Below are 26,506 nucleotides of genomic sequence, written 5' to 3'. Positions count from 1 at the left end.
GCACCATGCAAGGAGAGAAATTAAAAGGCCCTTATCTGGTCTGCGAGCAGCAAAGAAAGAGGAGTTGGTGACAGGTGAAGAACTATGATGGCAATGGTGATGTTTGATTGAACCCCTATTGAATTATAGGACTGTTTGCACATAGTTTTGTTTTTATCATTCCCAGTGTTCAATGGGAAATGTGGTTCTGTTTAAGAAGTTAAAGGGGCTGCTGTTAAAGTGGAGAAACTAAAATCATAATACTCGCCTCCGGTCCGGACATACAATTCCAGACAGGATTCTGCTAAATAAACTTTTGCTGCTGAGGGTGGGAATTGACCCGGGGTGGCGGATGCCAAGTTTGAAAGCACATATAGCGGAGAATAATGGTCCATGTCCATGCAACTGGGTTTTAGGGTATTTGATGAGCCACTTATTGGTATACTGTGTATTTTTCTATAGGAAAGGAAGAAGATACTGCAACCAATATTTTTTTTAAAAATGGAATTCGGTCAAGGGAACTGGGTTTAAATCTGGTGTGTGGGTTGAAGCACCAGGATGTAGCCATTGCTACCAGCCAATATTTAATAAAACTGCATAATCTTATGCCAGGATTTCCCTTACCAAGCTGCCCTAGAATAGCGTCTTTATGTCCTGGGGATATACAGATGGTTCAGGCCTCGAAAAATCCACTCACAAGAGCCAGTGAGATTTACTCATCTGTGCTGGCAAGTTAACTTAAGCTGAAAGGAACAAGTATTCTGTTCATTCAGAAAGTGAATGAGCAATAAAGACACCTTTAAATCTTGGCTTTTGTCTTGACATATTTGCTGTCTGTTCAAGGACAGAGGTCAAATGTCAGTTTGTCTTTTTACTAATTGTTGCTTATCTATTCGTGGAAACTGGTGTTTAATTTTGTTTCTCTTATTATAGTTAGTGTTTTTTGTCAAGTGAGTTATCGAACAATAATTGTGAAACAAAAGGCAGTAAATGTCAGGTTGTTTTCTAACACAACATTTAAACAGCTTGTAAATAAATAGTAAAAGTATTTCAAAATATATCACGTTATTATGAAATTACTTTTTTGGATAATTCAGAAATGTGATGCCAACAAAGATTTACACAAGAGCAAAACAAATCAGACCACTTTACTTGGTGATGTGCAAATGACAAATATTTGCAGACACTCGATTTCCAGACATTGTACACTGTATAGTTTTAAAACCACGTCAGTGGGAAATTCTGTGGTCATTTCAATGTAAACTCTGCTGATCGCAAATGACAGAGTGTTGCTACTTTGTGCTTTAGTTATGTATTTATTAAAAATGACAGCTTTTAAACATGATTTGAGAAACATTCCTTCCCCTGCACTGATGACAATGAAGTTAATGAACTGATGCAAGTCAGAGGATCATGTGTATCCTGTATGTGGCTAGATTTGCATTATATATGGAGCAAATGTTTAGTCTATTAAATTAAACAAAAGACTTTTCTGTACATCAGACATGCTGAACTTGCGTATTTGAAGGTGCTCTCAAATGTGATAAAGAAGAAAATGGTGTTCCATTGAATTAAAATACTTACCCAGGATAACACAATTTGAAACCAGTTTATGGGTCAAGAGCATTATAACTAGGTTGAGTAGATTACTGGTCACTAGACCTGCAGGTCTAGTAACATTTTTAGGATTTTTCGAGGCCTGAATGATTTTTTAACTAACAGAGCCAAGCAGCCCAAAATAAGAGCATGCACTAGTAAATTGTTTTATGAATCAGAGTATATAGGGCCCTCTAGTATGGCGGTCAGTTCTGAGGCCTTCTTAAAACAACACAGTTTATTATCTTAAGAAGTAATTGAAACTATTTGCTGCTTATATTTCAATAGGGCTGATTACCTTGAATATGATGTGTACGTTTATGAATGGCTTCTGCTGAAGATTCACCTAAGGTGTACCTTTTAAAAGTTATTTTAAATATGGATTATTGTTCCCTGGTCTGTTTAGGTCTTGTTGGTTCTGCATAAAGCACATTAATATTTACACAAGTAACAGAAATGAATTGCAGTATTTCAATAAGCTTAAACTGTTGCATGGTATAAATGGGTTTTTACTGACCCCCCCCCCCCCCTCCCCTCTCCAACACTTCCCCTCAAAGATGCACTTTCTTTTAAAAGGTATTTTGAAAACAGTTTTATATTTGTTTTTGGGTCTGTGTTATGCGCTGGGTGCATTGATGTCATTTAGCTCAATTTATTTGAGATGTTATGATATTTGTAGATGTTATGCATCAATGAATTGGACAACTATGTTATATTTCTTTAAGACTTTTTTCTTAGAAATAAAAAGATGTACTTGAATCTTGAATCCTCCTGGATGACATGAATTTGGTTGTAAGTGTCTCACAAGCAGTACATGGTTCTGATCCTTCCAAACCAAGACAACCTGGAAATTAAATATTTTTCTTGCTCGCAGCCACTGTGGAGTACTCAGAGCACTTCCCTTAACCTACTAATATTTTTTAAGTAAGCTGTGCTGGACATTATATACTATGAAGTCTGCATGCAGTTCAATAAAACTGTCCCACGGCTTTGAATCACCTTGTCAGATAGGCTCACCAATTTTGAGAGATGCTTTAAGCTGTGGAAAACTGCATAGGCTCAAATTTACTACCATCAACACTGAACTGTTTTTCTGCTCCTCATATCCCAATGATCAACCTTCTACCCCTTCCCTGAAGCTACCCATTAATTCAGTCATAACCGAAATCCTCAATTGTCTTTAGTCAAGGTCCTAAAATATATTTCTCTTAGCCAAGTAAGAAGTGAAAGTAGATTTCAGTCTCAAAGCATAAGGAGAAGAATCCATGTGTCACTCACACACTGTAAATCCAAAAGCAATCAAGAGAAACACACTAATTAGCAACCACTCTGGTGGGTTCAAAGCAGTAATGGGATTGTATCTATTTTCGATGGTGGAGAAAGGAAAGGCGACCCTGTCTCCCCTACACAGAGTTATGACTGAAAACCATCAACTGAACCGAAAGAGAGATTGACAAGGTCCTTAATGAAGTGCGGTGCTTTGTGGCTACAAACTCCCATTATAGCGACATATGACATAGTAAAAAACCTGGAAAAAAATTGCTGCAGAGGTCATAAGTATTTTATATGACCAATGATGCTTGGGTACATATTTCAAAGCTTAACCTATTGCACAGCCCTTTATTTCCCATAGATGGGCAAGTAGACAACAGTGCAGTTCAGTATTGAAGCTCAAACATAGAACTCTTTGAAATATAAATGATAGGCTAGCAGATTATGCTGCAGTTTCTTATAGCTGTGCTTTGACCCTCACCTGCATACCTATGACAAGAACCATCCATTACGTGGCCATAGAAGGCTGTGGAATGCAGGATCGTTTTTAAAAAAATGAAGTCATACCTTGCTGAATGTTAGTGGCCAATAAAAGGCCATGTCGCTGGTCAGTACAATCTACATAAGGACACATTTCCACATTTCTCTCGAAAACAGTATACAAAAAACGTGCAGCAGGCATTGTATTGTCCCTTTGGCGACTGAGATAACATTGGTTTGTTAAGGCCCGGCAAGATTCCCATTAAATGCCACTCAAAATGACAAAACACTGTTAGCGAAGCGGACCCAAAAATTGTGGATTACAACTAATCAAAGTTTAAGATGAAGCCCATTCCATTAATGGGTTAATTTGCGTGTGCACAAGAAACATGTGTCATCAAAAAGACTCACTGGCAACACGCAAGGCCTCGCACTTGGCTCCGCGGGTTGTGAAATTCCTACAACTCTGCTGTCGCTGCCTTGCTTTTTCACAGTCCCCGGCCCGGATTGCCTTTTCTGTGTGTAGGAGTAAATGGACCATTAATGTCGTCTGGACAGCCATCGGCAAACCAAACAGAAAACATATGGATGGAAACGGAGATACATACTCTGAAGGACAATCAGGGGATGACAGAAAAATGAGAGCAAAAACAAATATGCTTCCTAGATTAGCAATCATTCTCAAAAGGCACAAGGCATGTAATCTGGTGATAGACTCTCGGCAATACTTTGAATCTTCTGGCTCACTGCTGGTAGCTTAATGCTGATACGTTCCCCTACTCATACTTTCCAATCTGTAATCAAGCATGAAATTCCAAAATATTCACAGAAAGTACATGTGACTGAGCAGAGTATCAACCACCAAGGACAGTAAACATAAAACAGGAAAGAAATCTGCAACTTTTTGATGCAAAAAGTATACCCAACAGTACACTGTATGGAAATCAATCAGTGACAAAGGGCCAGATGTATCAAAGGGTTTTGCCTATTCTGTGTCTATGGGATAATGTGTTCATACATAAGGCCCCAAGTTCACTAAGTTAGCATTGCAGGAATGGCACATTACTCACCTTAGTAGCTTCAGCACATAGTTCCAAGCACCCGCACATCCTTTGCAACAAGGGGGCATCCTTCTCAGCAAGAGATAACCGAGCACATATGTAGCACAACGCTGAGGTTACCGAGTACCCCTGCTTGCACCAATTCCTCAATCCCTACATAGCTGCCCAGCATAGGCCGTTTAGTTAATTTTGACACTATCACACAGTATGTACACTAATAAAAGCAGAAGGGATGGCCAGTGTGTTATTGTGAATAAAGGGCCGATTAGAATAATGAGCACAGTTACTATGACGAGTTACTTCAACATACAGTCTCATTACTGCTCAACACAAATGAATATACTCAAGTAATTACAAACCCTTTGCAATGGCAGTGATGGCAGCCAGATTGCACTCAAAGACCGCACCACATCACCGCTTGCCAAAATCAACCTTGGATAGGAGTCAACGGCTAAGGGACAATGAAGGGTCAAGTGTGACCCAAATGGCTCTTCTACAGATAGATGAAGGTGGTGCATTCTTTAAGTCGCAGACTATCCTGACCTAAACTGCATGAATGGTACCTGAAAGAGGGAGTGTGCTGGATCATTAATGGAATTTTACTCTTGTGAAATAAGTCTCACTATAGAAAGGTCACTAAACAGAAGAGAGATGAATCAATTGGGGATCATTCCAGATCTATCTACTGACAAAAATATCTAGGAAAAAACAAGCCACGAGAAGTGGAAGCCTTTCAAAGGGAAAGCTAACTTTGCAGTCAACTCCTCATGTAGATCTGTAAAATAAACAACTGCCAACCTAGTCCCTCTAGTAATGGAGATACATTTCAGGAAGTTTACCCAGACCTTGAAGCAGATATGTTCCAGATGTGTTGACTCTGTCAAGGCCCAAGGTACAGGTGGTATGACAGTGGTGGTCACAATAGGAGATTCAGCCAAACAGGCATCTTCGTCCTTGACCCTGGACACCTGAATCACAAAGTTTGATAAAGGCTTAAGCAGGGGTGATGCAAAAAAAATAAAAAAAAAAAACAAGCACCACCCTCAATCTGTCCTTTTAGGCAGAGTCAAAAGGACTGAAGAGAAAGAGGCTGAATGGGCATGACACAAAAACAATTGAGTGCTTGTGGGTCTCAGGAAAATGTGCATGACACCTATCAGAGAGAAGAATGCACTGATCTGTCAATGAAAGAGATGGAGATAAAAAAAAATACCATGGTTTAACAAGAAACGAGAAAGTAGCTCCCAATCATCAAATCGACAAAGCAAATAGTTAAGATTGTCAATTGACATAATTGAGGTTATTCTGTATGGCAGCTAGAACACTTTTTGTTCAGGCTCCTGTAGTTGCATATCGCTGAAAACAACTAGTCTATTGGAAAGGTTTGTGTACTATGTCCTGATCATTCAATTAGCAAACCTTGGAACAAGGGTCACAAGGAAATCCAGAACACACCATGGAGGATGCTGTTCAGTAAGACGCAGGATAAGTGATGAATGCAATCAAAGCTTCCTGGTTCTTTATTTTTTAAGTAACATATAAAAACGGTAAGAGTAAACAAAAACCCGACTTAAAGGAGAGATGGCACTGTGAATGCCTCTTAGTTATTGTAAAAAGCAATGAACTCTAATGCTTAACAGTATATATTTACTGCCAGACTTCTCTCTTGAAAATCTACACCTGCAGATGCAGTCAGTTGCTGATGCCCTGTACTGTCGAGATGAGCACCACTCTGTCGTCCTAAACTAGCACTGTTTAGGAGTGCAATCTTATAATGAGCTTTCATTCATTGCAGTAGGCTGCTTCAGCTGCAGTCCCTGCTGTCATTCAAACCGGTCCTAGGATGCTTGTTTCCGGTCCAGGGAGGACCTGGCATGACAGTTCCGGTTGGACTGTTCCCATGAGGCACAGGGTCAAGACTGATTTTCATATGGCCAGGTCTAAACTGGTGAGCAAAAGAATGACGAATTTAACCCAGATCTCTTGACTGGGGGTGAATGTGTTGATTTGTTCTGCATTCCATCCATCAATTGTGTGTCTTCTGTTGTCATTTCATTGGTTCTAGAGTACCTAGCTGCTATAGGAGTGATATAGGCCCTCATTACAAGTGGCCTATCAATGGGCCAGCAATGTAGGTTTGCATGTCAATCATACTTATGGGTTCAGCAGGTCCAACACTGATAAGAGGTATTGCACCCTAAGATTTCTCCAACTTCAAGGAGGAAAATTCTTTAGGTGGAATACTTGAGAAGAAAGTCGGGAAATATTAACAAAAAGTTTGATTTCTGGAGGTTAGTCCCCAAAAGCTCATGATCCCTATAACGTTTTGCCCTCCGAATGCTGGGAATGCAGGTAACTGCAGATCAGTGGCATGGCAATAACGAGAGCTATTACAGGCCTCTAATTAGGAGTGGTGTAATGTCTTTCACCTGAACATTGGCCTAGGTTTGTCCAACTCTTGGTAGCATCATTTCTTTCATGATCCTCGTCAACATAAGGTGGGTAATAAAGGCCCTATCCGTTGTGGAACCACTTCCTAATGTCAGTGTGATCACCAGAAACACTAACACCTGCAGACCTGGATATTATTTTCCATCCAATGGGAGTAATATCTTTTAGTCAACTTTCAAAAGGTCACTAGTGGTCAGCTTCACTGGGTCTGCTTTTATCTTGGGTACACTCCACGTTAGTATTCCGTATGGCCAACTGACTCCGGTATCTTGTTCTTGGCTTCGGTATTAGGTTCCTTCTTACATCTTCTCCCCTGAACGAACTTCTCCGGCTTTCAGATGCCATTATTGTTTTCCTACTGTCGCACCTGCTGCAGGGCTATAGCAGACCACTGAAAAACGCCACCTACAACAGGAAGGATTGCAGATTCCTGACAATTATCAATGATCTCTAAGCTGGTCTGGCACAGGACACACTGGATTACTGACTGCATGCTGAATCTGGAGACAACAGATGATAGAAACAATGGCTTAAGTGGGTCTGTGAGTAAGTCAGGTCAATTCTGTTGCTGACCAACTTAAAAAAAAAAAAAAACACACTTTTAGGTCTCGTCTACAAGATCTATTGTCACTAACAGAGGTGGGTGAGCTAACAAATTAACAGAGGTGAGCCAAGGGTCTGGCTCAGATCGTAGATCCTGTGCACTAGCAGAGCCCTTAAAATATTTGCTATGTAAATAATACAACAAACTTCAAGTAAAATATGAAGAAGTCTCTTCAAAATTCAAAAAAGTATATTTCTTTAACATGTGGAAGCTTTGATATTAATAAAATACATTATAGCACTGCACTGAGACGTACTTATTAAAAGTAATAGTTTTGTACAGCTGGTAGTCTGAACTCACATATTTGAAAGCGTCTTCATACACGATAATGAAGAAAAAGCATTGGAAATGCAATAGGTCTCACATTTTCTTGAGTCAGAGCTATTGGCATTGTACATGACGTCACCCATGTGTTATAGTGCTGTTGGTTTTTGCAGATCCCATTTGAGAAGTATAACCGAAGCTGAAGCCATTAGAGCCTACTTTTGTGGCTTTGTACTACTTACCATAACTACACTCTCCTTAAATTAGACCAGAAGGATAGAAAGTGTGCAGAGCAAGACCAGATGTGTGCACAGCCTGGTTGAGAGATAGCAGCACGGCAGTGTGTATTGCTGGTCGGTTTAAAGCATGCTGAGAGCTTAGACTGTGCAAGATTTGGCAACATTATGCAGTGCGTAGGGTGAAAATATACACTGGAAGACTGCAGGGAATTAATAGAACATAAATGGTGGTCTGTAGAGAGGTTCACAGCAGAGCATGGGCAGCGAGTAAATTGAACAAGGATGGGCATAAGTGCCCTTTATTGCTCACGGTCTGCAAAATCTAAGTGTGCATTTTGGCTAAAAACATGAGGTGAAGGAGATTAACATTGCATAGATCGTGAGGGAAAGGTTGGCCAGATCATATTTTGCAGGGCATGGCCAAAGATGTGCAAATGTAGCCAAGACCATGCATAACTTGGCAGTGGCATAGGGCGTGCAGAGCATTAATACAGCATAGGCTGAGAGCGACCAATGGAGCGCAGCATGAAATAACATGTGCAGGGCTTCGTTGAGAATGAGCACAGTGTGGGTAATACGTGCAATGTTGCCTGGGGCTGTTGCACATGGCTGAATCATTACGTATTAGCTAATAGTCAATTTAGCGACATTAACCCAATGCTATTGAACATTGATATGCTGGACTTAAGGATCGGGCCTGCTTAACTTTGTTCTTTAGAAACTTTACTTACTTGGCTCGTGTTCTGAACATGGTAGAGCTCCCCCACCAAAAAGCATCTGCCAGCTCGCAAAGAGGCAGCTTGAAACAAGTAGGAGGACGCCATGGTACAGTTTTGGTGCAGGGAGCGAGGCAGGAAGCATAAAACGGTAGAAAGAAAAGTGGACAGAAACTAAGGCAAGGTTCACAGCAGGATTGTTGACAAACCGGCTCACTCAGTGTTTGCTGGGAGTTCAGCGGGTTACAACACAGCATTTGTGTCGGGGGCTTCTCTGATAAGGGAAACGCTGCGTTTGTGTAATAGGGTGGTGGGAGGGCGGAAGCTGCAATGGCAAAAGCAACCAGGGAAATGCGTTTCAAAGCGGGATGGTTGCGAAACCGTCTCACTCCGTGTGTGCTGAGAGTTCAGCGCATTATAACACAGCATTTGTGTTAGGCCTCTTTAATAAGGGAAACTCTGCATTTATGTAGGAGGGTGGTGAGCGGGTGGAAGCAGCGATGACTGAAAGCAGCCAGGGAAACGCTGCGTTTGTGTGGGAGGGCAACATTGAAACAAGCAGCGATGGGCCAAAAGAGGACTGCTGCAGCGGCTGTGTGTGCTTGGATGGTGAGGGAGGGTAAACAACATTTACCACGAAACTTTTTGCCTGCAGGGAATCACAACGCAGTCGTTACAACGACCGTGTTGTGATTCCGCATACCATTACTCCGCAAGTCGAAACAACGACAGAAAGACTGCGGGATTTCGAGACATATTCGTGAGGGAGGGCTTAAAACGCAAAGCAGAAGGGCAATAAAAGCGGGCAGAAGCAGCACCACGCCAATAGCATCAATAAAGCTAAATAAAAAAAGTTCTCACAAACAGGAGATAAAGGCAAACGTAAGTACACTGTACTTTACTGGTGCTCCTGAGCCTTGAAAGGAAGTGGGCTATCGTCTGCGGGAACAAGACAGAAGGCAGCAAAGAAGAGAGACGCTGGAATGATCCAATCATTAGCAGGAGGCAGAAAAAGAGTGACTTTATCAATTACAACATGTCTTGCAGACAGCGCATGCACGCTGCCAAGGCTCGACCTAAAAAAAGAGTTTTGGTGAAATAAAATGTTTGCCTAAGATGACAAAATTTAAGCGAGGAAGCCACAATTTCTCCACATATTCTTGATTCACTTTGTACAGATCAGCGGGAGATGCATATCTACTTTCCTTTCCAAGGCTATGTTTTTACCTCTTCGTTCATTACTCCGCAGTTTTGCCTGGACAGCGAGAAATCGACCCAATGGCCCATCGCTTTGCAGGAGTACCAGCTACATTACACAAGGTCACATGCATTGTTTATATGCATGGTGAGATTAAGTGATTTGCATAAAGCCACAGGATGCTGAGCTGACGCAGAGATTCAAACCTGGTTCGCCAGATTCACAGATGGCATCTCCGACCTTAATGTTAGATTCAGGGTGGAGGGAGGGAAGGAGGTAGGCAGAAGCCACTTGAAAGCTCGTCTCATTATGGGCTTGAGATTCCAACAGGACCTCGAGCTTTCAGTGGTTCGACCACCTCTAGCCACTAATACACTAAAATATGTACATACAGTGGGTATTAGGTCAGCCCCGTGCTCTTGATAGGAAGTTTTTCTGGTCTAGCCAATTGTTCTGCATTTTAATCAATGCTTTTCCTCCCTATTCTTCGTTTGTATCACCTCTGAAGCATTTTGTCTCTAATGTGCTGTGAATAGATGACTAGTGCCCTTCTACTCTTTGTATGCAGGGGAATGTTATTTCCTTCTCCTTCAGCATTCCTTGGGACCACATCTGGTTTTTTTGCTCTCTCCCACACGTTGCTTCCTTTCATAAGCCCAACTCACAGCATATTCCATATTGCTTCCTACTCCCAAGCTCGTCTATTGCTTCACCTGTCACTCTAAACTTTATGGGTAAATAATTTTCTTTCAACCTTTTTGCCTCACGCATCTCCGTTTCACCAGCCTCTCTGACAACACTGATGTACCCCTCGCAGTCATAGTATTCGTGCTATTTAAAAAAATAAATGCTTTAACGTTTTTTGGAAGGCCAGCAGCTGCAATTTGCTGCTAGAGCTCCTTTTTCAAAAGCACTCCTAAAAGGTAAAAAAATAAAAATAAAAAAATTACGATTGGGTGTTTGTCATCCTGGAAAAGTACATAACAACCAGGTTTGTTCGGCAGCAATGTTACCATCACAGAAAGCTTTGCAAGAAAATAGTTTTTTTTTGCACAAAATAGTTGAAGCCTTCATCCCTCTTGCCCTGCTCTGTTTAAGGTCAGTAAGTAAGGAGGTTCTCTGAATACTTGGTCATGAAACTGGTTCTTATTTGTAATCTGGTTACCATTATGTGCACAACTGTTTTGGTTAATAAGAGGTTTGTTTTCCCTGGTTAAGGATACAGTTATAAAGAGGTTTTCTTTACTAATTTTCTTATTAGGACTTGATGGCTCTAAGCAGGATTTGTGAGAAAATGAGAAGCCTACATCCCTCTTGCCCTGCTCTGTTTAATGTCAGTAAGTAAGGAGGTTCTTTGAATACGTGGTCATGAAACTGGTTCTTATTTGTACTCGTTACCCTTATGTGTACAACTGTTTTGGTTAATAATAGGTTTGTTTTCCTTGGTTAAGGATACAGTTATAAAGAGGTTTTCTTTACTAATTTTCTTATTAGGACTGGATAGCTCTAAGCAGGATTTGTGAGCAAATTAGATCTGCGTGATTCGCACGAAGAAAAGAGGCAGCATGGACAGTGATGATGGACTTTGTTGGGACTGTCTCAGTTTGATTGGTGGTTGTTGTTGTATTGTTCTAACCCCCATGGATTTCTGGGGATGTTCGTTTTCATAATGTGATGCTCTTTATATGGCTGCTGTGAATTTTACTATCAGCGAAAAAAAGACTTTAAAAAAATCCTCGCTTCCAAGTCATTAATAGAATTGAAACTTTCTATTACGATAGCTAGAAAGTTTTTAATTCACTCTTACAAAGCTTCTTCACTCCATGAATATCTGCAGCAATAAGGTCCCTACACCACCTTAGGAGCACTCAAGCAAACATCACACATGACACCAAATAGCTTCCCACATAGGCTAAATTTCAAACTCACTATCATACTAGACCTGCACAACAAGCGAAGTAGCCAATTATTTGAAAATAAGGAACCACTTCTGGGCCTCGGCAGGGGTCTAGGGCACTAAAGAAACGTGACAATACAAAATAAACCCAATGGAAGCCACTTCTTCCATTTAAATGGGATAGAAAGAGCAGAAAAACACATTAGGAAACAAAACAATGGTGCATCTACATGCAATGCCACTTGAACATTGTTGTGTAACACAGCCATACTGTTTTTAAAACCTAACAAGCATTGACAACACCAACACATCTTCTCTGTGCAAGTTTTATTGGCTTTGTCAATTATTATTTTTTGCCATGTTGTACAACAGTGCAGCTTGGCAGAAAGGAAAGAACGAACCAAAAATAAACTGTCATGTTCAGAGCTAGCCGGGTCATAGCTTTTTTAAAATAAACTTTCAGCTGCATAGCAGCCGTGCAGCTCTCCAACATGGCTGAAAAACATTGACAATGCCAAATTGCTCAGGCCAGGCATAGGCCAATGCCTTTTTCTTCCTGGTGGAACTAGATAAGGCAAGCAACAATGCGGGAGGGTAGGAGACACCCTGCAACAATGCAGGACCAGGATGGTGGGAGGGGTGCAAGCAACAACAGGCAAGCAACAACAGGGGATTGGAGGGGGCAAACAAAGGCACCGCAGGGGAGGGCAAAATAAATAAAAATGTTACAGTGGGGGCAGGAACAACGTGGACAGAGGGTGGAGGACGGGGAGCAAGCAACATGACTGCGGGAGGAAGACATTAAGGGGCAAAGAGCATAACAGAGTGTAGGATGAAGCAAGAAAAAAGCTAGTGAAAAGAGGTTAGAAGGAGGAAAGCAACAAGACAGACAGCAGGAGGAGGGCAGGAGTGGCAAGCAACACAAGGGACAGTGCAAACACATGCACCCATATGGATTGCTTCCACAAGAAGTAAAAAGAAACTCCAAAAGTGCAAGCAATGCAAGGACACCCGGCAAAGACGCAGTACTTGTGCCATGCTCAAGGAGAGGGCTGAATACAAGAAGAGGATGAGAAGCAGTTACAAACTGACCAAAGAGAAGACAGCAAATAAGTGATGACCAAGCCAAACAGTGGTAAGCAATGAGCGAGCTCTAAACCCCCTGTAAGTAACAAAATATCTTGCATGAACAGTCTCTGGCAAGACCTAAAAAGGTAATTATATTACTAGAGGCATCCTGTGAATTGGAATTAGGTAGAAAAAATGTAAGCTTGTTTCAGAATCTCTGTAGTCTGCTCAATTCAGCCATCAACTATCATAAAGTGACACATTACTCACATTAATCATCTACGCCATTCAGTCATTCAAGATTTCCCTTTTTGACCTGTTGTGGTGGTAAAAGTCACCTGTACACTGCTAGAATTGGTATATGGGAACATAGTTCACTTCTGGCTTGAACATTGCTGCCCCGTGATAAGAAAAAGTTAACAACATCGACGACAATTTTTTAAAGATGGGAAACGTGCCGGCAATCTGCCAGCTAGGACCAACAGATATTTGCATTTTCCCAGTGATCTCTGTTCCAAGCAATGACAGACCCATCATGAAGCAAAATCAACTTCTTAAGTTTAGACATTGAAAGTTGACCGAACAGACGCGATTTAAGGAAAAAGTAATCCTGCCAACAAGAAATTTAAATATTGGCAGAGCTTACGAAGCATTTCTTTTTGCAGCTTTAAGAAGTAAGAAAAATAAGCAAATTTTGATCACTTCAAAAATCCACATATTTGTTTTTCAACAAGCCATTTGCTTTGAACATAATTTTTTACTAGTTGTTATTCAAACATAAACAAGCCAGAAATGTTTATTTGTCAAATTGCTTTAAGACTGCCTATATCCTAGGGGATGATGAAAGGATAACCTACAGTTGCACTCATTACAACAAAACTGACTCAGACTAGGGGTGGTCATAATGGAAACACTCAAGTGACATAGTTAAAGTGCTGCAACAAAAAAATATTAAGCTGTAGGTGCGGAAAATGACAGCGCTGTCCATGCAATGCTGCAGTTTGAGGTTCTCACACACTTTGGAATAACAGACTGGCTTTTCTTGTGACAGAGTTCTGTCTGAAGGTGCACAACCCAAAGGTCCATTTGTATTACTCTTGATGCTGTTGATATCAAGCCTTCTCCATGCCCCTCGCACAGGTGGGGCGTTGCACACATTGCCAGCTGCTGGCAAGCTCTCGAGACAAAGTTCTGTGATGCACTGACTTTCAGCAATCACAGTCTAAGTGTATAACAGAACTTCACCTCAAGCGCTGCTCTGTTGATCCATTGGTGGTCCATGAGGGGGAACAAGCCGGATTACATGTCCTCGGGCTCAGTCATCACCCGGGGCGCCGATTTCCAGGACTACAGCAAGGCTATCCATTGTACTCGTTTCTATTTGTAGGTTGTGTTCTTCATACCATTTCTCAAAAAGTTGAAATCAAATAACGTTTTCTGAGATGATCTGTGTCCTGAAGATGATGGATGGTCCTGTGACCGTTGTTTACCGAAACCTGTGGTGATACAAATGCACTGAAGCAACTGACTAACTGGAATATGATATTAGTGCCCCACTAAAGTTTTCTGTGAGGGGCATGATTTAATGTCATGACACTTATAACTTATGTGGTTTTTGTAGCTTGTTTGTAGATGAATGATTATATCTAGGTATGAGTGATAAGAGTTTTTTCTTTTATTGTCAATGTTTTTAACCATGTTGTACAGCACCGCAATTGCTGTGCAACATGACTGGAAAAGAAACTGACGCAGCCAGTGATGATCAAGTAAGAACACTTTTTGTTTTTTACTGTCAGCCTTGTGGGACTGCTGTCAGTGGCAAAAAATTCAAAGTATGATGTGGATTGAATATTACCTATTCACCTAGGAAACTGCACTGATCAGAGATGATGAACAGAGGTAATGACGATTCTTGGTCTAGTTTATCTGGAGAGGTCACCCCAGCGTGGTTTACCAGACAAGCATAATTTCTACCAAACAGTCAGAAGCGAACACATTTAAAAAGTATATTTACATTGTGGAGCACTTGTTTTTCCTCTTAGCAAATATCACTTGAGAAGATAGTCTCTAAAAGGGTCCTCAGTATATCCTCGGGTAAGAACTCATGGCCATAATATATTACGGGGGTGCACAGAAGATTGCAAAAGCAGCATCACCCACTAACACTAAGCAGACTTCAAACTGAGGTACAGTCATACCATGGATAAACACTTATATCAGAGAAAGTAGGTTGCAGACCCAAACATAATCATGTAAATGGCCAACAACCACAGAATTACCAGCTGGTGACAATGCTCCATACTATAGATATGACTATTTACACTGTTGGTGTGACAAAGCTCTATGTTGTATTAAATATGCTAAACAAACCGATTTAGTCTTTGGACAACATATAAAAATCACATAGACCAAAGCAAAGGATGTGTGTAAGAAATTCACAGGTGAGAGTTGGTTGTGGAAAAAGTGTTTTTTGTTTTTCATAAAATCCTTTGCCATTCGGGCTTCATGGTTCTGGCATTGAAGGGCCCACTGGAGAAAGGCATAACTGTTTTTGAACTAGAAAAGTAAGATAATTTCACAATCCGTTAGAATGCCATACCCTTCCAGTAATACATAAATGGTTGTCCCTCTAGCACCTCCCTTGAGGCATCTCCAATGCAGCGGTAATGACTAGGAGTACAGTTCACTTCTCTGATAAATACCAGTCTGTAGCTCAAAGAGGTGGAGGTGAACAGAGCAGACTAAGACACTGGGGCAGATAGAGTGAAAATAGAGTCACAGAACAAAGTGAGAAACAATATGAAGTGAATGTTAATAAATTATAACGAGTATTAGATATGAAATCATTGTTCAATGTTTTCTGTTGATATCATCAAGAAAACTTTATTGCGATTGTTTAAAATCATAAAAGTACAGTCTTAAAAGCACAATTTCCATGATAAAATACAGATTCCAATCAATTTGGGAGTACAAAAATACCAATAGATAATAATCAAAATAACAATGTGGTTTTACAATATTCTAACCATACTTGATACCAAAATATCAATAAGTGATTTCGCTAGTTAGTTTCCTGCGAATTAACCACATTGAAAACAAAAACTTGGTAACTGAAACCACAATAAGTGAGTTGGTATCACTTCTCAAGATCCTGAAAAAAATCAAGATAGCTCCTAATGCCCAGATTTAAACATAACTGGATAATCCATTTTTTCCGAATACCGGCATAAGCCGGACAAAAGAGCACAACATGAATCATGGTTTCCTGTTCGATCGAACACCCGGGGCATACACGATGTAGTCCGCCCGCCCATCGATCGGTGAATGAATATAGGGGAAGGGTTCCGTATCTGAACTGTACATATAACTTCTTTGCTAAGGTTGGCTGGATAACATCAAGTTCAGATACAAAAGCGTAATATGGCTTAAAGTCGAAAAAAGCATCAGTCAGGCTTGATGGTTTGCGGTACAAAAGGGGGTGGTGATGGACGGAGCATCAGAACCAATCAAACACTCACACCCAGCCAACAGATCTGGGTTTGATCCATCACCATTCTTTAGCCCACTCTGCCACCCCAGTTCAGACATGGCCATATGCAAATCAGTCTGACCCTGTGCCTCATGGGAACAGTCCAGCCCGAACTGCCAAGCCATGCCTTCCCTGGACCGGAAACAAGCTTCCTTGATGGTTTGGCCAAGCTGTAAGCTTTCATTAAATGATAATCTTTGAGTATTGTGGAAAGAGATTTCTTGGTAATGCCTGGAGTTGAATCCACTGGGTTATCCCAGAGGTGTGCCAGACCAATCTGATTGAATATCTGCCTAACGTACTGGAGCCTAGGGATCTTGTCGGCTCCTAGTGTACCCAAGATTACTTTCAGTTCATCTCTATAGCATGCCAACTCGGTGGTACTCCAGATCCTCCTCCAATACATCAATGGCCTTGATGCAGCAACCTCTGAAATGGGGCGAATATTTAAATCCAACCTCAATGGCATAAGCGGCATATTATTTGGAAGGGTTAGGATTTTCCTGATGAAATTATTTTCAGTACTGACCATATCTTTTGTAGAAGTATGGCCCCATAATTCTGCCCCATAAAGTGTTGAGGACCTGGATTGCACAGTATAAATTTCGAGAGAAGCACTTATACTTTTTGAGCTGCATTTTTTATGGACTTTAAGGATGCCCCCTATAGCCTGGGTAAGTTTTAACTTTGCCTTAAGCTTTTGAGGAGCCCATCCCATTTTATCATTCAAGGTCAAACCTAGATACTCAAAAGTAGAAACTCGATCCAAGGGGATACCTTCCATCATGGGATGTGGATAATTGGAAGATTTTACATTAAAGGCCATATATTTTGTTTTGTCTATGTTGACCACCAGATTCCTTTTATTGCAGAAGTTGGTAAACTGGTTAAACACCCGCTGCATGCCCATCGGCGATTTTGACAACAGCAGGGTGTCGTCTGCAAACATAAGTGCAGGATATCTTCGAGAAGCCAATTTGGGGGCATCAATATCTGTAGTTGCCAGAAGTTCATCAATGAGCCCGTTGAGAAAAAGCGAAAACAAAGTTGGAGCAAGGACACAGCCTTGACGGACACCCTTCTCTACTGGAAAGGGGCCGGTCAGATGACCATGTTTTCCATAACGAACTCTAGCATATGTCCCTTCGTGGAGAATCTTCAGTTGGTAGCATAGATATGGTGGAACCCCCATGGATAACAATAGATTCCAAAGCTGATTACGGTCCACCATATCAAATGCAGATTTCAAATCCACGAAGGTCAAGTATAGGCTACCCCCCTCCAATGTAACGTGTTTCCAGTAGAGGATCTGGAGCCTAAATAATTGGTCCATAGTTGATATTTTGGACCTAAATCCCGCTTGAAGTGGGGTTAAGATGTTATTCTCCTCGATCCAGTTCTGCAACCGTTGCAGGAGAAGTCTCGAATAGATTTTCTGGCTCACGTCAATAAGGCTTATAGGCCGGTAATTACCTGGATCAAGGGGGGATCCCTTTTTAAAAATAGGGATTATTTCCGCACCCGTCCAGGTAGATGGAACCGGTAAGCCTTGCAGAATAGCATTAAAAAAGATTAGGAAATAAGGTACCCAAACTGGCCGTTCATCTCTATAGAAGTCCCCAGGGATCCTGTCTGTTGATATAGTAATGAGGCACCCTCAATGTCACTAGACTTTACAATGAAAAACAGGCCAAGGGTTTCCACAACCCCAGCCACCGACCATTGAATTTCTTGCCATTCTTCCAAGCTTCAATGTGATTTTGTAGATGCTGTGAAAACTAATCCTTTTTCCTTGGGGTCTTTTTTTGCAAACGTTGATGTGTGTATATCACTTTGGTGGAGTGGTATGGATCACTATGGTGAGTGGTCAGTTGCATTGCCATAACGGCTTAATTTTGAGGGTGTAGAGAACAAATCTTTACTCTGCAGTCTTAAGATGGCTACAAATCAAACTTTGGTTTCAGCATGCCTAGCAGATGGAACCCATCTCAAGGGCGTCTACAGACAACCATTCCTAGACAGCTGAGTTACTGGGAACTACACCTCATTTTAAGCCATGTATGTCTAGATATAAACAAGAAACAACTCTGCAGGTAACAAAAAAATGGCTCATTTTTAGTAGTACAAAGAAATATGTGTTTGGAACCAGGAGGTGGTGTCTTCCTAATGTTAGAACAGCTCCAAACCTAAACTAAGTGAAAAGATTTAAGAGGTTCAGTCTGTACACTCTTAATAAGACAATTTGCATCAGGTCTTTTCTTTCAAGCTGTGGGTTAGATAAAGCTTACAATGCTCTTAGCCTTCTCATGCAACTGTTACGACCTAAATACACAAGGCATTCAATGCCTGCATGCTGTCCCCAACAAAAACTTCACTCTCTTTATGGATTGTGTGGTATTGTGAAGCAACTGACGGATTGTAATAAGATAATAGTGCACGACAAACGTTTTCTCTGTGGGGGCACAGTTCAATGTCATCGTGACATTTATGTGGGTTTTTAGAGCTCATTTGTAGATGAATGACTATTTTAGGGTGTGAGTGATAGAGTATTCAATCTGATTTTGGAATCGGAGGAGAAGGTGACTGTCACTTGTGGGATTGTTGAAAGTGTTTATATTGATGTAAACATTTAAAACATATTTGTTTTGTTGGTATATATCATATTATAAACATTAAATGATTGAGGAAACAAATTATATTTGTCATTTTTGATGAAGACTTTTCTTGACGCTTCATCATAATTATACATTACTTGCATATGTGCATTGACTGCACTAAGGAATATTTAGAAGGGTAGAACGGTTGCTGTTTTCCTGCTCCAGTGCAAAAGTTTCACTCTCCGTGTGCGACATGACTTCAAGAACCTCAACTCTGCCTGTGGGTTTTGACTCCTTGCATGAACCTCTTTCTACTTGTTGCTTAAGACTTTCCTGAAAAAGGTTCACAAAACTTGGAGCTAATGGGACCAAGGCAAGAGCCTCATTCTGCTATTCAGTATGACTAACCTGCATTAACTGAATGCTGCCTCTGGGTTATGACATAACTGCAAGAACCTAAATTCTGCCTTTATTATGACCTCCCACACTGAATGAGCTTCACACTTCCTGCAGGTTTTGACATACTTTTAAGTGCCTCAACTTGCTTGTGGGTAACCCACCTTCAGATGTTGAACTCTGCCTGTGCTCTAGGTCCTTCTTACATTAGTCTTACTCATCTGTGAGTATTGACTGTGTGTATGATCTTCATCAAACAACCAAGAGATACAAAGTACCTGCATGACCATCCCCTACCCGATGTGTTTTGTCCCACATGTACAATTCATCCCTTGCCTTGGGTCTACGTCCTACCGAATGGTTACAACATGCCTACACAAGCTTAACCCTGTCCGTATATAATGGCACGCCTGCAAAATTCTCACAATGCCTGTGAGTCCTCAGGGTTTAATTTATAAGCTAGTTCAAATATCTATTGGAAAAATCAGCACATTGTGACAGAATTCTCATCTACCTGCTGCATTAGCGCAGGTCGCGCTGCCATTGCGCTGTGTTTTTAAAACTACCAGTTTTGTATTTTCGTTATTTTGCTTGGATTCTCCCTTGCTTTTACTACTATTCTGCCTGGGTACTAGTCCCCTTACCTGCATTTAATTTTTGGAAAGTGCACCGCTGTTTGGCGGGTCCGGGTCCCGGGGTTGGACTCTTGTGGGCGCCATCTTGGCTTGGGTTAGTGGAAATTTAGGCGGGCGCCATCTTGGAGCGTCCCGACGCTCGAGCTCTTCATTGCGACGCCTACTTAAGGCGGACTCGCTTGTCTTTCACTCAGATTAGGTGCTGCATTAGCGCAGGTCGCGCTGCCATTGCGCTGTGTTTTTAAAACTACCAGTTTTGTATTTTCGTTATTTTGCTTGGATTCTCCCTTGCTTTTACTACTATTCTGCCTGGGTACTCGTCCCCTTACCTGCATTTAATTTTTGGAAAGTGCACCGCTGTTTGGCGGGTCCGGGTCCCGGGGTTGGACTCTTGTGGGCGCCATCTTGGCTTGGGTTAGTGGAAATTTAGGCGGGCGCCATCTTGGAGCGTCCCGACGCTCGAGCTCTTCATTGCGACGCCTACTTAAAGTCGTCCTCTCCCGCGCAGCGGGACCGCGCAGTGGGACGCCATCGCTTAGCCGGAGTCGTGCCAGAGTCCTGCCCGTCTGCGCTCATCCGCGTCGAGGAAGCGTGAGCGGGGCCTGGAGTCTGGCATTCAGTCATCTTACCATCATGCAGAATACCTTGACGCCCAGGTACAATCGCGCCGCTCTGCTTTCTATTAGAGAGAGGCTCACGGTGTGTGTTCATGATCCTGTGCACCCGTTGTCGGGTCATTATGACTGTGCCTGTGGCAGTTTGTCACTCGATACCCCGTCTGGGGTGCGCTCTGTGGAAAGGAATGCCCCAAATACACGTACTAATATCTCTGAGCGTGTGCTTAGCATCTGGAGTCTGAACGCGAGATCGTTGGTCAAGCACCATCAGTCCTTACGTGACATGATCGGAAAGGACTCTCCTGACCTCATCTTCCTCACTGAGACTTGGCTTCAGGATGCGGACACTGCAATAATCAATCTGGCATTCCCTTCCAACTACACAGTGTTCACTCTTAACCGCACTTCTAGAGGGGGTGGCATAGTGATGGTGATAAAATCTTACTTCCCGGCTGAATGGAAAGCTCTTGACTTACCAGCGTGTGAGAGCGCTTCTTTTAAGGTAGCCTTCAGTCATCAGTTTACACTTAGCGGTATGCTTATCTACCGCCCGCCAGGGAACGACACTGTCTTCAAGGCCGCTCTTGCTGACGTGGTTAGCTCTTTAGCGCCGAGATGTGCCAATTTTAACATCGTAGGCGACCTCAATATCCATTTTGATCAGGGGTCATCAGCACCTATTAATACCTTGCTAGCGGACCTTGAAGCCATGCAAATGATCCAACTAGTTACCTCCCCTACCCACATAGGAGGTCATATCCTTGACCCCTTCTTTACCACACTGGAGCGGGCTAGGGTCTCTGACCCGATGGTGGTAGGCTGGACTGACCATCTGCTGGTTAAAGTTTCATGTACTATAGATGACCCACAATTTAAACCTGTGGATAGATTGATCCTTAAAAGAAATTGGCATAAGCTCAAACTGGAGGAGTTTTATAAGATCTTGGAGGCGCAGCCCCTGGGCAATCTGCTGAATGTGGAACAAGGATACGAGCAGTTTCGTAACTGGGTCCTAGCCGCCCTTGACTCTCTTATACCGATGCGCTGGTCGAAATGCCATGCTAAAGTTCCCAGCCCATGGTATAATGACACTCTTGCCGAGCTTAAGAGAACGTGCCGGCAAGCTGAGAGGGCGTGGAAGAAATCCTTTGATCCCACCTTGAAATCTGTGTATTTTGCCCAGCTTAAGATCTATCACAGGGCAATCTGTCAAACCCGGGCCGCACACTATGCTTTCGAGTTTCAGAATAGCCCCAACCCGTCTAAATTAATCTTTAAGGTTCTTAAAGACCTTATGGGGAAACGGGCCACCTCGGTGGAAATCTGCACGGACTCTCACTGTGAAAGTCTGGCATCCTTTTTCGTGGAGAAAGTGCAGGCGATTTACCGAGGATTCAAGTCATCTGTGCCTGGTGCTGAGCAAACTGGTGTGATGGCTACGGTTCATGAAACCCTGTCCTCCCTGCCAGTAATGTCTGACGAGGTCTTCGATACTCTGAGCCTCAAAATTAAATCCGGTTCTCCATTAGATCCGCTGAAGCCAGAAGTATTTAGACTTCTTCCTCCCTTATGTCGTGAGCCTATACTGGATCTGATCAATCTATCGCTCACATCGGGCGTGGTCCCTTCTTCCTGGAAGCAGGCAGTGGTCAGCCCAATTTTAAAGAAGCCTAACCTTGACCCCCTATTACCAGAAAACTACCGTCCCATCTCCCTCCTGCCCTGGACCGCCAAGGTTACTGAGGCACATGTGAACTCCATCTTGTCCGCCCACCTTTCTCGAAATAACATTCTAGACCAGAGCCAGAATGGTTTTCGTGCACAACACAGCACCGAAACTGCACTGCTCTTTATGACCGAGCACTTGAGAACGGTGCTGGATGCTGGGCAGACAGCGGCGCTCCTTCTGTTAGATATGAGCGCCGCGTTCGACACGGTGTCTCACGACATTCTGATCCGGTGCTTGGAGGGAGTGGGAATTGAGGGGATTGCTCTCCAATGGTTTCGCTCTTTCCTCTCGGACCGGTTTTTTAAAGTGGCTATTCCACCTTGTCAGTCCTCTTTCCATCCACTGGGGTTGGGGGTTCCGCAGGGCTCTGCGTTGAGCCCCACTCTGTTCAACCTATATGTGAAACCGCTGGCTGCACTCGTCAGACAATGTGGCTTAACCATGACATCGTATGCCGACGACACGCAGCTGGCGGTGACACTCAGCGGTGATCCCGAGGTGAACGCTCCCAGATTCCGTGCAGGACTCATAGCCGTGGCAAATTGGATGCGAACTAACTGGCTGCAGTTAAATGCCAAAAAAAACGAGGTCCTGATCTTAGGAAAGCAGGCGGAGCTCTGGGGAGACCAGTGGTGGCCTCCAGAATTGGGGGTGACTCCCATCCCAGCTGCCGAAGTTAAAAACTTGGGGGTCTGGCTGGATCCTACACTCTCCTTCACCAGCCACACGAAGAAGGTTGCAGCTACCCGTTATGGTATTCTGCGAGGGCTGAGACCGGTCCTCAAATTCTTCGACCCCCCTACTCGGCAATTGGTGGTCCAAGCCTCCATTCTTTCTCGGCTGGACTATGGGAGTGCGCTGCTGCTCGGAGTGAATCAGGCGGAGGCTACTAGATTGCAAAGGGTGCAGAATGCCGCGGCGCGAGCCATCGTTGGCCTTCCTAGACAGTGCTCTGTCTCTGCAGTTTTGACCTCTCTCCACTGGCTGCCGGTCAGACAGAGAATTAAATTTAAGGCTCTCTGCCTGACATTTAAAATCTTGAAGCTTTCTTCTCCTCCAGCCCTCGCTAAGCTTGTTTCCTCCTATGTTCCTACGCGGTCTCTTAGATCGGAATTTCTCCATCTGGCGGCCAATACACGGTTTAGACTGAGTAGGATGGGAGGGCGCTCCTTTCGAGTATTAGCGGCAGGATTATGGAATTCTCTCCCTGTCCATATTCGAGCCCTGAACAGCCTTACTTCTTTTAGGCGCGCCATAAAAACTGTTTTGTTCCCAACTGCTGACTGATTCCTTCCTCTCCTTCCCAGCATCGATTTGTTGTGTTGTGGTACCTGATCGGGCGCCGGGACGCCCCTTGGCTGGGGCAGCTGCACGCCTTATAAAAATGACTAACATAACATACATCATTAACATTGTACATTTCAGTAGTGAATATTAGATAAATAAACAAAGAGTGATTGGTCCCGACAGTTGCATAAATTCAGGGTTTTCTCTAGATTTTGGAATTGGATTCCACATTGTTCCTTACAGCATAACAATGGGAATGGCACGTTAATATAAATCTCATCATTGCTATAGATTTCAATAACTTTAATGTGTTTGTCCAGTATCCACACCTGTAGACCGCTACACAGTTTCCACACACAAGTCCATCTGACTAACACTTTTGAAGGGTGAACCTTTGTCTCTAACAAGGGATTTTTATTTAGCGCTGCCCCATTTCCTCAGCATTTGGTCACTGCATTGCACCTTCTAGGAAACCCTGCCTACCAACGGTGATGCAGAGCACTGATAAGCCTGTGAGCAACGTCTGCCTAACAGGCAGACTTTTTATGGGTTGGGATGCAAGGTTGCGTTCTGCAATCTATTCTCAAATTCCGACTGATGCCGAACCATGTCAGACCGTCACTCCATTTGCCTGTCATATATTAATCCTCCTACAATATTGTTAAATCTTGCATACGAATTTTTAAAAAACCTGATAAATAACAGCCATTAAAAAAAAAAAAAAAACAAACACCATGGTTTCTGCACAGTATGTTCATTTCTTTGACAGAACACACACATGCTAATTGTTTGGAGGGATTACCAAGTACTGTTAAAGACAATGACAGACTTGGAAAAAACTAAATTTGAAACAGCCTCTTAAAGGCAAGAATATTTCCAATTTCATGCAAAAATCAATGGGAATGTGTTCCGAATCCGTCCATATTTGATTGCACATTGATAAAGGCTCTATCATCACACCTGATCTTATGAATTCGAGTAAACACCAACTGTCTCTCTGTGGAAAACTTCAACAAAATCACCATTTCACAACCGAAAGAGACCAGAAAGGCCTACCAACGAATGAGGTGCTTTGACCTTGTGTTTTTACCCAAAAGTACAAGTGTTCTTCCCATTTCTATATCGTTGCGCTACAAGGGCAGCATACAAGGGAACAGGCAATGCCAATATCTCAAACTGAAAGTGATGACTGGTTACGTTACTGTGGCTCTGGGAGATTGACATACAAGGCAGCACTCTCAAAATTATGGTTATGTGAAAGATTTGCAAAGTGCCTTCTCCCACAGAACTACTAACTGGTATTTAGCAATCATCACACCAAAAGACCGAGACTCCGATATTTATATTTCCAAAGATTGTGGTCATGCATTAGGATCTGAACAGTATTTCCATCTTAGACTTTATTACTTTCATTCAGAAAGGACACTGTAAATACCAACATCCATATAACATTAGAAGATATACTACCTCAACTTTCCTGTCTTTAATTGGTGCGTCAAGAAATGCACATAGAAATTAAATAAAAAAAGGAGAACGAGGTGGTCCCTCATGTGTCCCATATGTAAATTCTTGAATGTAGTCAAGTATATGCTCATTTTAAGAAAGCACGCCCAAGCTACGTTTTCTCTCCAGGAACCACAATGCAGCCAGAGACCTCAACCCTAAACTTCATTTTCTGTAACAAGTCCAAAATACTGTGGTAAAGCTGGTGTCTAGCCCTAGGTGATGAGACCACATATCGCCTTTGCTTTACTACCTCCGTTTAGGTCTCACTCGCCACATAATGCCTCACATGCATCTAGTGTTTTCTTAAGACAACCTTTGTCCCATACTCTATGGGATCCGATATACGGCATCTGTGAGGAAAGCCACCCAAATAAAAGTCTAACACCACAATCTTGTAATCGGCTCTGGATCAGTTTAGAGTTTTTCACTACCACACAAGCCTTACACACAGAAATAGCCTCTGAACTCCTAGCTTAACCGACCCAGCCTAGAGTTTGAAATATCTACTCACCCATTGACTATGGCGAGTCAGATTTGATCAGGCCGAGCTATATTTAGGACCTACTTCCCTGTTCTGGTAGAGCTGACCAAGAACAGGTGTTTGGTTCAGTCAGAAAGTAAAGGAGCAATGAAGGGGTCTTTAAATATTGGCTTTACCTTATCACATTTGCTCTGTGTTCAGAGACGCAGTTTACAATTACTTTTCCTTCTCTAACTGTAGAGTTCCAGAATTTTGTAAAGTGAACTGTCTAACCTGCTGTACTAAGTGTGAAATGAAAGGCAGTAGGGTATCAGGTTATTCCTAGCGCACATTTAAAGAGCTAATAAGTCACCTCTACAAACATTTCAATATACATTTCAGAAGTTGAGAAAGTCCATGTTTTGCACTGCTTTGTGCTGATTTTTTTTTCTAATAGAATGAAAAACAAATCCAAACACTTTACTTGGTGATGTGCAAATGATAAATATATTTTCTTATTAAAAATGAGTGTTTAAACATGAACTGAGAAACATTCCTGCCCCTGCCCTGATGGCAATGCTATCAGTAAACTGTGAGGCAAGTCAAGGACCATGTGCACCCTATATGTGGACTAGATTCCAATTGCACGAGGAGCAAACATTTAGTCTATTTAAACAAGGGCTCATACCTGCATTCCGCAGCACCTTGACACGTATCATAATCTACCTCCTCCACGCTCCCCCCCCCCCCCACTGAAAATGGTTCTGCGCAAGACAATCGTGCACTCTGCGAGGCTCTCAGGACTGCCCTGCCTCTGTTTCACTACACGCCGGGACTTACGAACCAACAAGTATACCTATGATTTTTTGAGATTCCTGTACTATAACTGCTGTAAAGCGCTCCAATACTCTCGGGTCTGGCTAGC

The 26,506-nt window shown here is 42.5% G+C and overlaps 1 protein-coding gene across 7 annotated transcripts in view; it reads right to left on the bottom strand.

The window, feature by feature from the left end:
* COPZ1 (coat protein complex I subunit zeta 1) overlaps positions 1-26,506 on the bottom strand; it is a 906,679-nt gene that overhangs the window by 125,537 nt on the left and 754,636 nt on the right. For 3 of the 7 annotated variants that reach the window (XM_085654737.1, XM_085654738.1, XM_085654739.1), the window contains one exon: positions 3,739-3,843. The exons of the other annotated variants lie outside the window; for them this stretch is intronic. In XM_085654737.1, the coding sequence (XP_085510863.1) occupies positions 3,739-3,843 (105 nt within the window). The remainder of the gene's footprint in view (positions 1-3,738; positions 3,844-26,506) is intronic. 7 annotated transcript variants of the gene reach the window in all.

Source organism: Triturus cristatus, chromosome 4_1 (genome assembly GCF_964204655.1).
Source record: "Triturus cristatus chromosome 4_1, aTriCri1.1, whole genome shotgun sequence".
Taxonomy (NCBI): Eukaryota; Metazoa; Chordata; class Amphibia; order Caudata; family Salamandridae; genus Triturus; species Triturus cristatus.
The sequence above is the reverse complement of the archived record's forward strand: the minus strand, read 5'-3'. Positions and strand labels throughout refer to the sequence as shown.